Raw genomic sequence first — 13,273 nt, 5'->3', positions numbered from 1 at the left:
ACATGCATCATGCATGGAACTATACATAAATGCATCATTGCTCAGATGCATTGCGGTTATGGTTTTGCTGGAAGAAGCTTGACTGTAGAAATAGTGAACCACTGAGACCTGTGGGCAAAGTAGATACAACGCTGTACACTTTGCTAGTGTTTAGCACATATTTTTTATTTTTGAATGAGTGTAGCTAGAAATGCCAATTTTACAGGTGGTAAAACGGCCCACTCTGTACATGTCTTTCCCGAGCCGCAGCAGGCATGGAGCTGTGGAGGTAAAAATACTTGCACAGCCCGAGGAGCAACATCGGGCCCGCTACCTAACAGAGGGGAGCCGTGGAGCTGTCAAAGACCGTACTGGAATGGGATTTCCTAGTGTAAAGGTGAGGAAATGCCATGCACCACCACCAACGTAAAGATGTTTGACTTTTTGCAATTTACAGTAGTGAATTATTTCTTTTTGTAGCTGGTGGGCATCCAAGAACAAGTGAAGCTGCAAGTGTTCATAGGGACAGACCAAGGAAAAGTGCAACCTCACATGTTCTATCAAGCAAGCCGGGTTTGTGGCAAAAATTCCACTCCATGTGTGGAACGTAGAGTAGATGGGACAACTGTCCTTGAGATTGACATGCTTCCTGCAAAGGACATGACAGTCAGGTATGGCAACAGTTAACTTTTATGTCATTTTTGTTATTGAAAACAAATCACTGTTCAGATAATTCATGTGACAGCAATTGTAGGAGCATAATGAAGTTTTTATCTATTTGCTAAGCATACACCATATAGTAATTGGGGTTCCGCGCTTTTGGTTTTTATTTTAGGGTGGATTCGGCATATGTTTTTCTGTGTTTATTTATTCGCATGAAATAGGCATTTTTCGGTGATTTTTCTGGCATGTGCAGTTATCGGCGGATGGAAATCGCAACGTAATGTCAAAACTGTGTACCTCAGTGCAGTTTAAAAATAAAAAAATTAAAAATAAAATTAGCCTCTGTGAGCCATCACAAAAGGAACACTTTAGTGCTCCACTGTGAAGTGGTGGTACTTAAATCATGAAAGCAGAGCTCTCTTTTTTCCCGATAACGTTAACGTGTGCAGCCATTAATCCCCTTAATCTTTCCTCGGACATTCATTTGTATTTGCTGTTTTTTTGTTTAAAAAACTGAATGATGGAAAAATTTACTGGCATGCTTTTTCGGTTAAAACCGAAAACGCGGAACCCTACATATAATGCATCAGTTACATTAGAGGAGCCTGGAAGGCACCTTGGACATGTATTTTTTTTACTGTGTGATATGAACATACTACCTTCAGGAATTGTCACGCAAACCATTTCTTTTGATGGTACGGTAAGTACCCAGACGTCGGATAATCTCGGTACTTTTATTGGCTGCCAAGAATCGTCTGCTACAGCGCAGGAGTAAAGCAACCGGTCTACTGCTATGCATCAGATGCGCGATGGGTGGTAAGAAATGCAACAGCAAAAAGAAAGAAAAGAAAAGGAAGGCACGCATCTAACTATTGGGCGGACGAGACAATGTTGCAGACTGACAGCTGAGGGAAGAGGCTTTTCTAAGCCGTGACCTTGCTGCTGCTGCTGATGATGATTGCAATTTTTTTGGCATACAAGCAACTAGGGCTATAGTGCACCAAAACAGTGATTTGTGTGACTAGCAAAAACTGTAACGGTTAAGTTAAAACCAAAGTGATTGAAAGCTCTCTTGCGCACACCAGGATTGTGCGGTGGACTCGTATTTACTGTGCCAATTGGAGCTCTGCACGGGCCGACTTTTCCAGGCCCAACCCGCCCTGTGCATATAGAAAAATGGCCTAACCCGGGCCTTCCTGTTTTTATGCAGCTCGGCCTGGCAGCCCAGTGAGTTTAGAGCCTAAGCGGGTCCAGTGACTTGGCAAAGAGTGCCCGGCATGGCATCTCCAGCTGTGACTTACGCGTTTCTAGTGCTAACCAAACAAATTTATTAATAAATTTATAAGAAGAGAACATACTAGAACGTGGGACGTGTTACGGGGGGGCACTGGCTTCCAGAAACGTAGGGGATATAGTTGCGGGTGCAGTCGATACACCACCACCCCAGCACCGGTTTAACACCACAACAGCGCGAGACCAAGTCCAGAAGGGACTACAGTACAAGATTTTGTGGAGGTAGAGGATGTTCGATGACCCCTGCTTCTAATCACTACCCCTCTCACCAAGCTTTGCAAGCCTGACTGTGAAAGGTGCGAGGAGTCATGTGCAACGCGAAGTGTCTTCGAGAAGGTTCTAGAGGGTCAAACCATGCGCATAATCCACGTCCTTTGTTTGTTTGTTTTTGCAATATAGCACAGAAATGACACTAACACGTGATCGTATTAACTAATAGTCCCGCATTGTATGGAATTAGCTGCGTGGCCCGGTCCGAAGCACGGAGCAACAAAGATGCCCGGCTTGTGAGTCGGGTCGGGCGCGTGCCCGTGCAGAGCTCTAGTGCTAATATGGGTTCTACGGGTTGTAAACTTCATTTCGACTCCTAGTATTTCTTTCTTCTTCTCTCCACATTTCTTTCTGGACCCTTCCAGGCTCTTTTAATGCAAAAATGGCATGTTCAGAGCCTTGATATGTCTACTCATACTAGATTTGTATCGTACCACTTCAAGCTACAATATTTTTTCTTTATTCATCCTTAGTTGTGACTGTGTGGGAATTCTCAAGGAAAGGAATGTAGATGTAGAAAAACGTCTGGTGCGATATGGTGGAACTCGAAATAAGAAGCGCAGCACCAAATGCCGTCTTGTATTTCGGGTGTGTTTGCCATCCCAGTTAGCACCAGATGGTTCTACAATACCATCAGAAATACTCCAGGTGGCATCTGCTCCAATACTTTGCAGTAAGTGATTTAGTCGCTTATTCGGTTTAGTTCGCTTTTCACCTGTGTGTCGCCTGTCACCGAACATGCGTAAGAGAGAACACACATTTATTTAACCCTTTTTGCACATTTATTATTTTTTTCATTTTTTATTTGGCTGTTTACTGGTAATGACTCAACATTTAAACAAACTCGAGCAGACCTATTGCAGAGTGCTAGAAGTTGGTCTGACATTATTAATACACAGGTAAGTCCACTTGCAACAACAGTGCAAAAGCACACTCCAATGGCAAAGCACACTCCAAAATGGAAAGGGAAAGAAAAAGTGCCACATAACTTGTGCAGTGCCTAACTGAGCCAATCAAAGCATAGCCTAGTACGAGCAGGTTTAGAATTAAGTGTTTCTTTTGTGTCCTGGGGAAGCAATTCAGTGAGGGATTTTTGCTATCAAGATCTCATGGTCAACTGTATCAAAAGCGTTTTTTAAATCAACAAATATGCCAGCAACAAGTGAGCTGTCATTAAGCATTTCCTTGAATATAGTCCGAAGGCAAGGAACATCCATGTTTGTTACTAAAAAGGCACACCGGCACTACAACATTAGAAACAATGTAAAAATTGACGTTTCGGAACCAGTCCTGGTTCCATCATCAGAATGAGCTGAGCTACCTATTTATCTATTAATGGTGAGCAACAATCTATTATCTATGTTTTTGATGAACCAAGATTCAAGTTGTTTGCGTACACTCCAACGACATTCACGAGCTAGAATGTCCAGGTTATCAAAGTGAGACATTATGTCGGGTTAATCGCACGTGGTCACAAAGTCCTGTTGGTTTACCTGTTAACGTGGTGATGTCTCTTTTCTGTTATTCCGTCCTTGTCTTTGTTTTTCTTCCTGTTTCACCTGTATATACAGCGGGGCAGTCTTCACACTATATTAAATAAAGGACCCCAAGCTCGCCGTCCCGGGCAGTCTTATCCTTTGGGTGGCTTAGCACGTTCCTTAGTGTCATCTGAGGTTTGAAAGCAGTTTTTATGTCCAACTGTGCAAGAATTCGTCATACAGGTTCTGAGACACCTAAGGTATTGAGATGTATGAGCTTTCTGTCACTTTCGTCCCTGTCCCCATTGTCCCCAGCATTTCCATAGCAGTTACCACTGCAGAGGAGGTCGATCCCTTATATCTAAGCCCTGTGCTGTTCGGGTAGGGAATATCAAATTTGTCTAGAAATAAAGTAATTCTTGCATTAACCAGTTTTTTAAAAGCAGTGATGATTACAGATAATATACAGTGCAATTCTATTAATTCGGAATCTCTTAATTCGAACTGGTGCTGTGGTCCAACGGTTTATTCGAATGAGATTGGCTTAATGGTGTGCAAGAACGTGCAGAACTGCTGGTTATTTGTGGTTGACAAAGCAAGAAGCCTCAAGGGGACAAAGCAAGAAGTGCATGGGGGTACTTTAAGGGGATCAAGACCCTTCTTGTTGACAACACAGCCAACAAACCAACAAAAAGACGTTGGATGACAGCCGACATATTTTCGAATTGGGTTCGCGCCATTCGCTTTTGGGTTTCGCGGTTGGGTTGGGCTCAACATCGCAAATAATATTGATTGAGTCGTGGCTGAAGAAACAGATGCAACCACATATAACACATTATTTTCTACTCTGATGTGTTTAAAATAAGCCTATATTTCCAGTATCACGTGACCGTGAATGCACTCATTCAGAGCAGCTCCCTCAAACTGTTTTAGCTTTTAGCGCCTTTAGCTTTATTCAAACAAATTTTGGGTCCTCTTCGAGTCCAAATTAGCTGGATTGCTCTGTACAGTGATGGAAGTGCTGTGCCATCCTGTGTAGAGGCTATATTTGGCTATATTGGCTATTGGCTAAGACGCTATATTTGCTCTGTCTGCGCCAAAGTACGGAGGTAGACTACCACTTCGCACCCGGAGGAGGTTGTGACAAAACAGAAACGAAAATGAGACGGGAGCCGAATGCGACGCACACACGTCGGACAGAAATTCAACATTAGGGAAAGCTGTCACAGCGACTAACTCCTGGGCTAACTGCGCCAGAGGGCTGAAAACCAACTCACAAGTGTGCACATATAAGGTGCATATGCCCCATTTCCATTGCCCATTTCGTTCCCCATTTCATTGCCCAGGATATCACTTTCCGCTGACTGGTACACATATCAATCTTTTGTCATCTTAGGTTACCAGTCTGTGCACGTGCAAACTCTGCGTTTTTCTATAGAAAATTTCGGCCTGCTGTTTTGAGTTCCGTTTGATGCTCGTTTCAGCATCCACAGTACCAAAAACGTTGCAACTCCTTTCGTACTGTGGCTGTCAGTTCTGTCCTTCTTTCGCTTTCCCTGTTGCAGCATTGGTGAAAGTGAGCTGTGTGAAATGCTGTCATCACTACATGGCTGCTTAACGAGACAGACTGTATATTTCCTGGACAACAAAACAGTAGATTGCGTGCGCACACACCTAGCTCCATTTATGGCTCCGTCGTCATTGTGTTTGTCGCCATTTGTGTTGGTGCATTAGCTTCGCGAGATGACTCACCCAGTCTGCGATGGATAAATGGCTGACTCGGGGTAGATGAACGAAGGGCAGTGAGAATAGCTACTGTGTCACGCCATTTGTAGGTGGTGATTTTCATAACCTGACTGAATTGTAAATAAAAGCCCATCTTTCATTCTGTTCTTCAGTATGCTTTTCATTCTACCTGCATGCTGTCAGCAGGAATCGGAATTGCTTATGGAATGACCCCTCATAAGCAGCGATGCTAGGTCGGCGTCAGGGTTCCCCGCGCTTGCACTTGTGTTTTGTTATATCGCTCGAATTGTGCTCCAGACGGCTTAAAACTAAAAAAAGGCACATAAGAAGCATTCATTCCATAGCATCCATAGATGATTTCCATGCGAGGCCCTTCCGTGGGGGATTGGGAAGCTGCGCCAGCGTGAGCCAAAATTCTGTTTTTTTTGCTTGAAAGGCTACACCAGAATGCTTCAATGCCCTTCCATTGCTGCATATATGTTTGCTATGTGCTGCATGAACGAAGTGACGACCAGGTCGGAACGGTGAAAGTATTTTAAAGGAGCAATGAGGTGACATCTAACATGGTTTGAAACCAAGCTGAACATCAGGAGTCACCCTGCAAAATATTTTCGCTGTGCAGTGTATTCTCACTGCGCAATAAAATTTACAAAAACAGTCTGAGAAAGCAGCTGGGGACCGCAGACACGATCCTCACGTGATATCGAAAAGTCCCGGTTCCTTTCTTCTTCTTTGTTTGTTTCTTCTCAGCTCACGCGTTGCTTATGGACCAATTTGCGCACGTGACATCACGGCTAGTGGCGGCGCTGCAGTCAGCAGGTCGTCTGCTTGGTGTGGGCAAAACAGCAATCAATTGGTGTGATTGGAGTGATCATTTTCATGCAACATGGACATGCCGCAAAGCCGTGTATCCTTTGGGTACACAACTCGATGGGGAAAGGGTGGCGAAATTACTTTTCATCAGTTTCCGTGCAACGCAGAGCGAAGAAATCATTTGATTTTGAATAGTTTGTGTGATGGAATTATTTTGATCAGTTAAAGGGAAAGATTCCCTGACATCGCCTTTGTGAGATTCCCTTGCGATACCTGTGTACAAATAAACGACGCTAACGTTAATCGGTGCAAGGTAGCAAATCAGCGCTGTTTTCAGAAACGCCTCGATCAAACAACTCGCCTAAGGTGAAGTAATTGTGTGCTTCCAGTGACTTGCACGCTTGCACAGTATCAGCAGCGAACTGGCTCGGCAAAAATATTAGATAAACTAGAATGCAATTGTGATCGGCAGCATGTTTTGTGCCTGTGCTGTCCAGCTGTCGATGTGCAGCGCAAAGGAATCATCATGTTGTATACCATTCATAAACAACTTCGTCTTGTAGCAACGCTTCTCTCATTCCTTCAGAGCTCTAAATTATTTCGGGTATTTTGGAAAGAGACAGTTGAGAGCGGTGTAGCAGTGCAACACAGTTGATCGATGTCGCACTTGCGGAACACATTCGCACGACTGCGTCCCATGTGTTTTGCCCACACCAACTCCACGCATGTGCACCCGTTACTGTTGCACAACGTTACTGTTTACAAACAAGAGGCGTCATCCGCGCATGCACAGATGGCGCCTCTTGTTTGTAAACAGTAAAGTGGTCTATACCTGCTTGAGCCGTGCCAGTCTACGTCATGAGGCGTTCCCTCATTCTCTGATACGCTCTTTCCCAGAGTGGAGGATTTTTTTAAAGGAGTGCGGAACAGAGGCCTCACATGCATCCATGACTGCAGGTCAGATACGTCCGTTATTCTTCCTTCACACAACGACCAGATCTAGTATGGATGCGAGCATCTCCCGAACAGTTTTGCCCAGAAGTACTGTCTTCCATGTCAGTGCTTTCTTCCCCATCGTCAGCAGTTTAGTTATGGAGCACCTGTGGGCCATCAGCTTCAAATATCTGCTTGGAATAGGCTCTAATGTTGGTAATCGTTCCGATTTCCGTCCTTACGTACAGGGATCACCTTAGTTATGTTTGGTATATCTGGATACGTAGCATCATCCTGTCATACACACATGTTGGTGTGTCACCCAAAATGTCAAAGTTCTGACTGATCATGGGGACACCAATCTCGTCAATGCCAGGCTCACCATATATGCTCACCATATTGGCATCATTTGAATGAACTTTTGACTATGTCCACATGTCTAAACAAGAACATTCCAAGAAACAGCTTTGCTGAGTGCTGCTCTCGTTTTAACTTGCCCATTGAGGTCACCCTCATTCACTGTTTCAGTTTGACATACATCAGTCAATATAAAACAATGCCATTTATCTCGCACAATTAAAGGTTTACTAATGGAGGTCATCCAATGTCATTTAAGCAAGTCTTTCAGTTATATCTCTCTTACATGTAGGAGCCAAATTTTGAGCATGCTGAATACACACTTTGTGTTGTGTGTCTGTTTTCTGTGCATTTTGTCCACCTCTTATCTGCTAATCTTCCAACAGGGGCATGTGAGCCTGACTTTCTGTTGTCATGCTCTTATCATTTCAGGTGCATTTCCCTATCAGTAATGTGTAACTTCTGTTATCATCACAGTTTCTTGTTTGTTTGTATTGTGGAAATCTTTATTTTCTTGAGGAATAGATGCTTGAATCAAATTACATATTACCTGTCACCAAAGTAGAGATAGAATGATATTGATAGTTGTATCAATCTTATCTATTATTTTTCTCAAATTTTTAAAAATCGTTTTCTGTTTTAAAAATATTGATAACTGTCTAACAGATATCAAAACATATATAGATAAACATTGGTATATACAGGGTGTTTTTCTTTTTTTCATTCGTTAGATTTTTTATAAAAAATGCTGGGAGAGGCAGCTCTGATGCCATTTTGGCAGGCGGGTTATGCGGCCATGCAGACAGCAGCTTGTAGGACAGCGTATGCAACTACTGGATGACTAATTAGCTAAAATTCATTAGATAACTTATTTATTACTTTTTTTTTTCTGTAAAATGCGAGATAGCAGAATTGGAGCAGGGCATTATTCAAATACATTGTCACTATTAAACACCTTGAGAAGTGAATCTTGATATATAAATTGACAAATTTTGCTATGCAAATGAGCCGAAACCAGAATTATGCACTTCTCGAGCACAGAGACACGACCTTCGCTTAATCTGGGCTGGGGAGCTGTCAGCCTGACCAATAGATTACTACCGCGCCTACTCTAATCAGCTCCATAATAGGCCGGCAATAAGCTGGCCTTCTGTATGACGTGGCCCTCTCACATAAAATGCCTGTTGCTCTTCCTGCGATTGAGTTGTGCATAGTTCTGGTTTCGGCTCATTTGCATGGCAAAACTTGGCAATTTATATCTCAAAGTACGCCCGCTTCGCAAGCTGTTCAACAAGGACAATGGATTTCAAGAATGATTGGCTCCAATTCTGATATCTCGCATTTTGCAGAAAGCATCTAATTAACAAGTTCATTAATGAATTTTAGCTGATTAGTCGTCCTGTAGTTACAAATGCTTTCCGACGGGACGTCCGCCCAGCCGCATAACCTGCCTGTACAAATGGCATCTGTGCTGCTCTCATAGCTTATTTACAAAAAAATCTAACGAATAAAAAAAAGCACTCTGTATGCATACTGATAAATATAGGTAAAGTACCTAGTATCGATAAATTATCGATATTTTATTTGATGTTTATCGTTATTCTGTTTCAGATATCGATATTTATCGATATTAGAAATTCTGATGTGTTTGCACATCTACACCCAAGTGAGTCAGAATCCCTTAAGTTAGAGAGAGGGTACTGAACTATGTTCAAGTGGCATTGGACAACCTTCATCAGCAAACATATAATTGGATAGTTGTGCCTAGCTATTCAGAAAATCCCAGAGAGCCAAGCGCTGCTTTGAACTGTGGGAACTTTGTTATCAGAAAGTAGGATAAGGTCACCAAACAGTTTTGATTTCTGCTCTCTTTGCCCATAGTCCACGAGGTGTCAAGGTCGGGAAAATGCTTGGAAAGGAAAATGAAACGTGACTGACTGTTCTCTCTTCCCCATCACAATAATCTCCCAGGATGCAATGCATGCGCAAGGAGCACTGGGATTTCCTGAAATCATCTACAGTCAAACCTCGTTACAACGAAACGTGATATAACAAAATTAGCGATAGAGCAAAATAACTTGCATTCCCTGGTAAAGGGTCACAGAGACCCTTCTATTTTAACTCGCACTACAACGAAATACTGTTTAGCTGCCTTGATACAGCGCAAGAACAAGATAAGGTTTACGACCCCAAAGTAGACTTCAGGGTCACGAAAACAAAGGGTGCAACCAGCGTCCTGTTCCAGCGGCAAAGGAAGAGCACTCGCGATTAGGGCCAGGAGGAATCTGTGCCTACAAAAGGAAGTCTGAGTCATTGGAAGGTTCAGGATTTTCCTCGAGGTTGCCTTTCTTGGGTGTTAGAATCCTCTGCCTTCTTCTTCTTCTTTCTTCTTCTTTAGACTCTTTTTACGAATCGTAACGTATGGCTTGGCCTGTTACTCCTGACCACACGGTATATTTCTTTCCGTGGTGTTACATAACAGCACGTGACATTAAGGTTTCTCCTTTTGGCTTTTCATGCTGGTTTTGAACTGTCCAGTTGCAGCCAAGTACAGGACGAAGGCAACAGCGAAGAGCATGAGACGCAAAGCTCCATTGCAAGTGTGTGGGAAATACTTTGTTCTTGTGGCGGCATACGTGGCGAAATTAGCCTAAATGATTTTCTTGGCGCGGACGAAGAGGATGTAGCAGCAGAGAGCGTTACAGAAAAGGAGATTGTCGCTGCCGCTTGCAGGCAAGGCACAGACAACTATAGTGACGAACAGCACAATGACGAAGACATAGAGCCTTGTTTGTTGATGGCTCATCAGGTGGTTGATGCCATAGACGTACCTTGACGTTAGGGAGACGTACGTAGAGGTTTGCGGAATCGCAACACGGATGTGGAGAAAGCTGTGGAGGCTTTGGCGGCATATGGACAATGCGTGACACTGCATCTTCTAGTCACGAGGCAGACGCGAATAGCTGGCTATTTCACTTAAGAATAAAATACCGTAGGTGCCCTTTGGTAGATATTTGTCGTTGTTTTTCACGAAAAACCTTTCTGGATCGTAGCGGGAGTTATCGACACCTATGTACAGCACGCACCTTTGCGACCTTCGACTCGATATGATGAAATGTTCGATACAACGGAAGAAATTGCGGTCCTCGTGAGTTTCGTTGCATCGAGGTTCGACTGTATTAGTTAGCTCAGTCACTAAAAAAGTGATTTGCTGTACACCCCCTGTATTAGGGTCTGACTTTTTTGGGTCAAACTCGATACCTTCAGACTATCCCCTCCAAAATCAGTCGAGGACCAGTTCAGGTTAAACCTGTTTCCTCCCTGAATTCTAATCACGTATCAGGTTGCACACAGTGTCACATACACTGTTTAGTAGCAATTTGTATGCGTATCTGATGTGAATATTATTTGAAAAGGAGATTGTCGCTGCCGCTCGCAGGCAAGGCACAGACAACTATAGTGACGAACAGCACAATGACGAAGACATAGAGCCTTGTTTGTTGATGGCTCATCAGGTGGTTGATGCCATAGACGTACCTTGACGTTAGGGAGACGTACGTAGAGGTTTGCGGAATCGCAACACGGATGTGGAGAAAGCTGTGGAGGCTTTGGCGGCATATGGACAATGCGTGACACTGCATCTTCTAGTCACGAGGCAGACGCGAATAACTGGCTATTTCACTTAAGAATAAAATACCGTAGGTGCCCTTTGGTAGATATTTGTCGTTGTTTTTCACGAAAAACCTTTCTGGATCGTAGCTGGAGTTATCGACACCTATGTACAGCACGCACCTTTGCGACCTTCGACTCGATATGATGAAATGTTCGATACAACGGAAGAAATTGCGGTCCTCGTGAGTTTCGTTGCATCGAGGTTCGACTGTATTAGTTAGCTCAGTCACTAAAAAAGTGATTTGCTGTACACCCCCTGTATTAGGGTCTGACTTTTTTGGGTCAAACTCGATACCTTCAGACTATCCCCTCCAAAATCAGTCGAGGACCAGTTCAGGTTAAACCTGTTTCCTCCCTGAATTCTAATCACGTATCAGGTTGCACACAGTGTCACATACATTGTTTAGTAGCAATTTGTATGCGTATCTGATGTGAATATTATTTGAGTGCAACAATAAAGTATGCGAAGCACATTTGATGTTACAACGTGTGGTGCTTGCGGCATATGTGTGACAAACACATGCACTTAAACTGTGGGTGGCTTGCTGGACGAAAAGCAAAAAATAAAATCCAGATAACACCCGAATGTACCAGTAGCACCCGATTTCAGCCTGAATTACAGGTTCAAATATAGCACCCAATTTTTCTCTCCCGAATCTGGTACAGGCATTGAACCCAAAAAAGTCAGACCCTACCTATAATACCTTCGCTACCAGATGCCATGAAAGAAAAGCTCAGGATGGACCTCGACAATTAGGGACTATCTCTCATGGTCCTTCCCACCCATTCAAGCTTTTCAATTGTTTGTGACTCATTCTCAATAGCTTACATGTGTAGATATAAATAACATATTTTATGTAGTAACATGTGCTACATTATAAATGTGTTCAGAGTTGGCAGTATTACAAAGTTTTGTTAACTTTCTCTGCAGCACAGCCACCTGGTATCCCTGAAATATCAAAGAAATCACTAACAGAATGCTCCAGCAAAGGCGAAGTGGAGTTGTTTATTATAGGCAAAAACTTCTTAAAGGATACACAAGTACTTTTCAAGGAACCAGCATCAGGTAAATAAATTATCGTACTAGTATGATTTTTGCTAGCAGAGTGTGCAGTTCATTTCAATATATATCATTTCAACTAATATGGCAAAAAGGACAACATTTTCTCAAAGCTTGCAGTAATCAGGTGTGGCACTATATGAGCTGCAATCAGCCATTTAACCTTTTTTGGGTCTTTCTGCACACCACTAACTAATGCGCTTTAGAGTTGGCACAAACAGTGTGTCACTATTGTGCCATGACAGCAGCCACAATGCAAAGTCAGAAAGCGCATACTGAAAAAATAAGCAGTATCTTTATTGGATCATTACATTGAGATGCAGCCAAAAGACACAGACAGAGATTAGATTAGACAAGTAATGTAGAGGACAGAACTTCAACACCAACTACCCCGTCTTGCACCACTTTTGAATCTTTATTGGACTGTTTCATCATTTTGGGGGCTTAACACAGCACAGAGAAGTGACACACTTTACACTCAGATTAAAAAATATCTGCCTGTGGTTGCTGCCGTTGATGTGCTGCTACTTGGATGTAATGGAATTTCGTATTTCATTATGAAATGAAGAAATGCCTCATTTCTAACCACTTAACTTTTTAAAGACAAATTCTCTCATTGTCTCTAATTGCAACTGTTTCTGGCTGTTACAGATAATGTGGACCATGAAGTAAGATATATATGGGAAAAGTCTGTTACACCAGAGAAAGAGTATTTACAACCTGTAAGTGGACACTGATTGCTGTGTATTTTTCTAGTGGAAAGTTTTCAGAGGGCTAGACCTTATACTATTGATAAAGCAACTGCAGTAATCAAGAATTTGTGTTGCATTATTTATGATTTTCAGCACTTGGAATGTGTAAGTAGGGTTTCATGAAAACAAAATCCTATTTCATTTCAGAGCTTAGAACCATGAACAATTCTCAATTGCTTCATTTGTCATGCATTCTTAGATTTGGCCTGCACAAATAATTCAATTGTTTTGGCCTCTTAAGCCAAATGTGCAGGTTG

The 13,273-nt window shown here is 42.7% G+C and overlaps 1 protein-coding gene across 2 annotated transcripts in view; it reads left to right on the top strand.

Moving 5' to 3' along the window:
- Window positions 1-13,273, top strand: part of LOC135377641 (nuclear factor of activated T-cells 5-like) — a 47,029-nt gene that overhangs the window by 18,515 nt on the left and 15,241 nt on the right. For both annotated transcript variants that reach the window (XM_064610214.1, XM_064610213.1), the window contains exons 6-10: window positions 206-376; window positions 460-650; window positions 2,679-2,878; window positions 12,136-12,270; window positions 12,916-12,986. In XM_064610214.1, coding sequence (XP_064466284.1) covers window positions 206-376; window positions 460-650; window positions 2,679-2,878; window positions 12,136-12,270; window positions 12,916-12,986 — 768 coding nt within the window. The remainder of the gene's footprint in view (window positions 1-205; window positions 377-459; window positions 651-2,678; window positions 2,879-12,135; window positions 12,271-12,915; window positions 12,987-13,273) is intronic.

Source organism: Ornithodoros turicata, chromosome 1 (genome assembly GCF_037126465.1).
Source record: "Ornithodoros turicata isolate Travis chromosome 1, ASM3712646v1, whole genome shotgun sequence".
Classification (NCBI taxonomy): Eukaryota; Metazoa; Arthropoda; class Arachnida; order Ixodida; family Argasidae; genus Ornithodoros; species Ornithodoros turicata.
The sequence above is the reverse complement of the archived record's forward strand: the minus strand, read 5'-3'. Positions and strand labels throughout refer to the sequence as shown.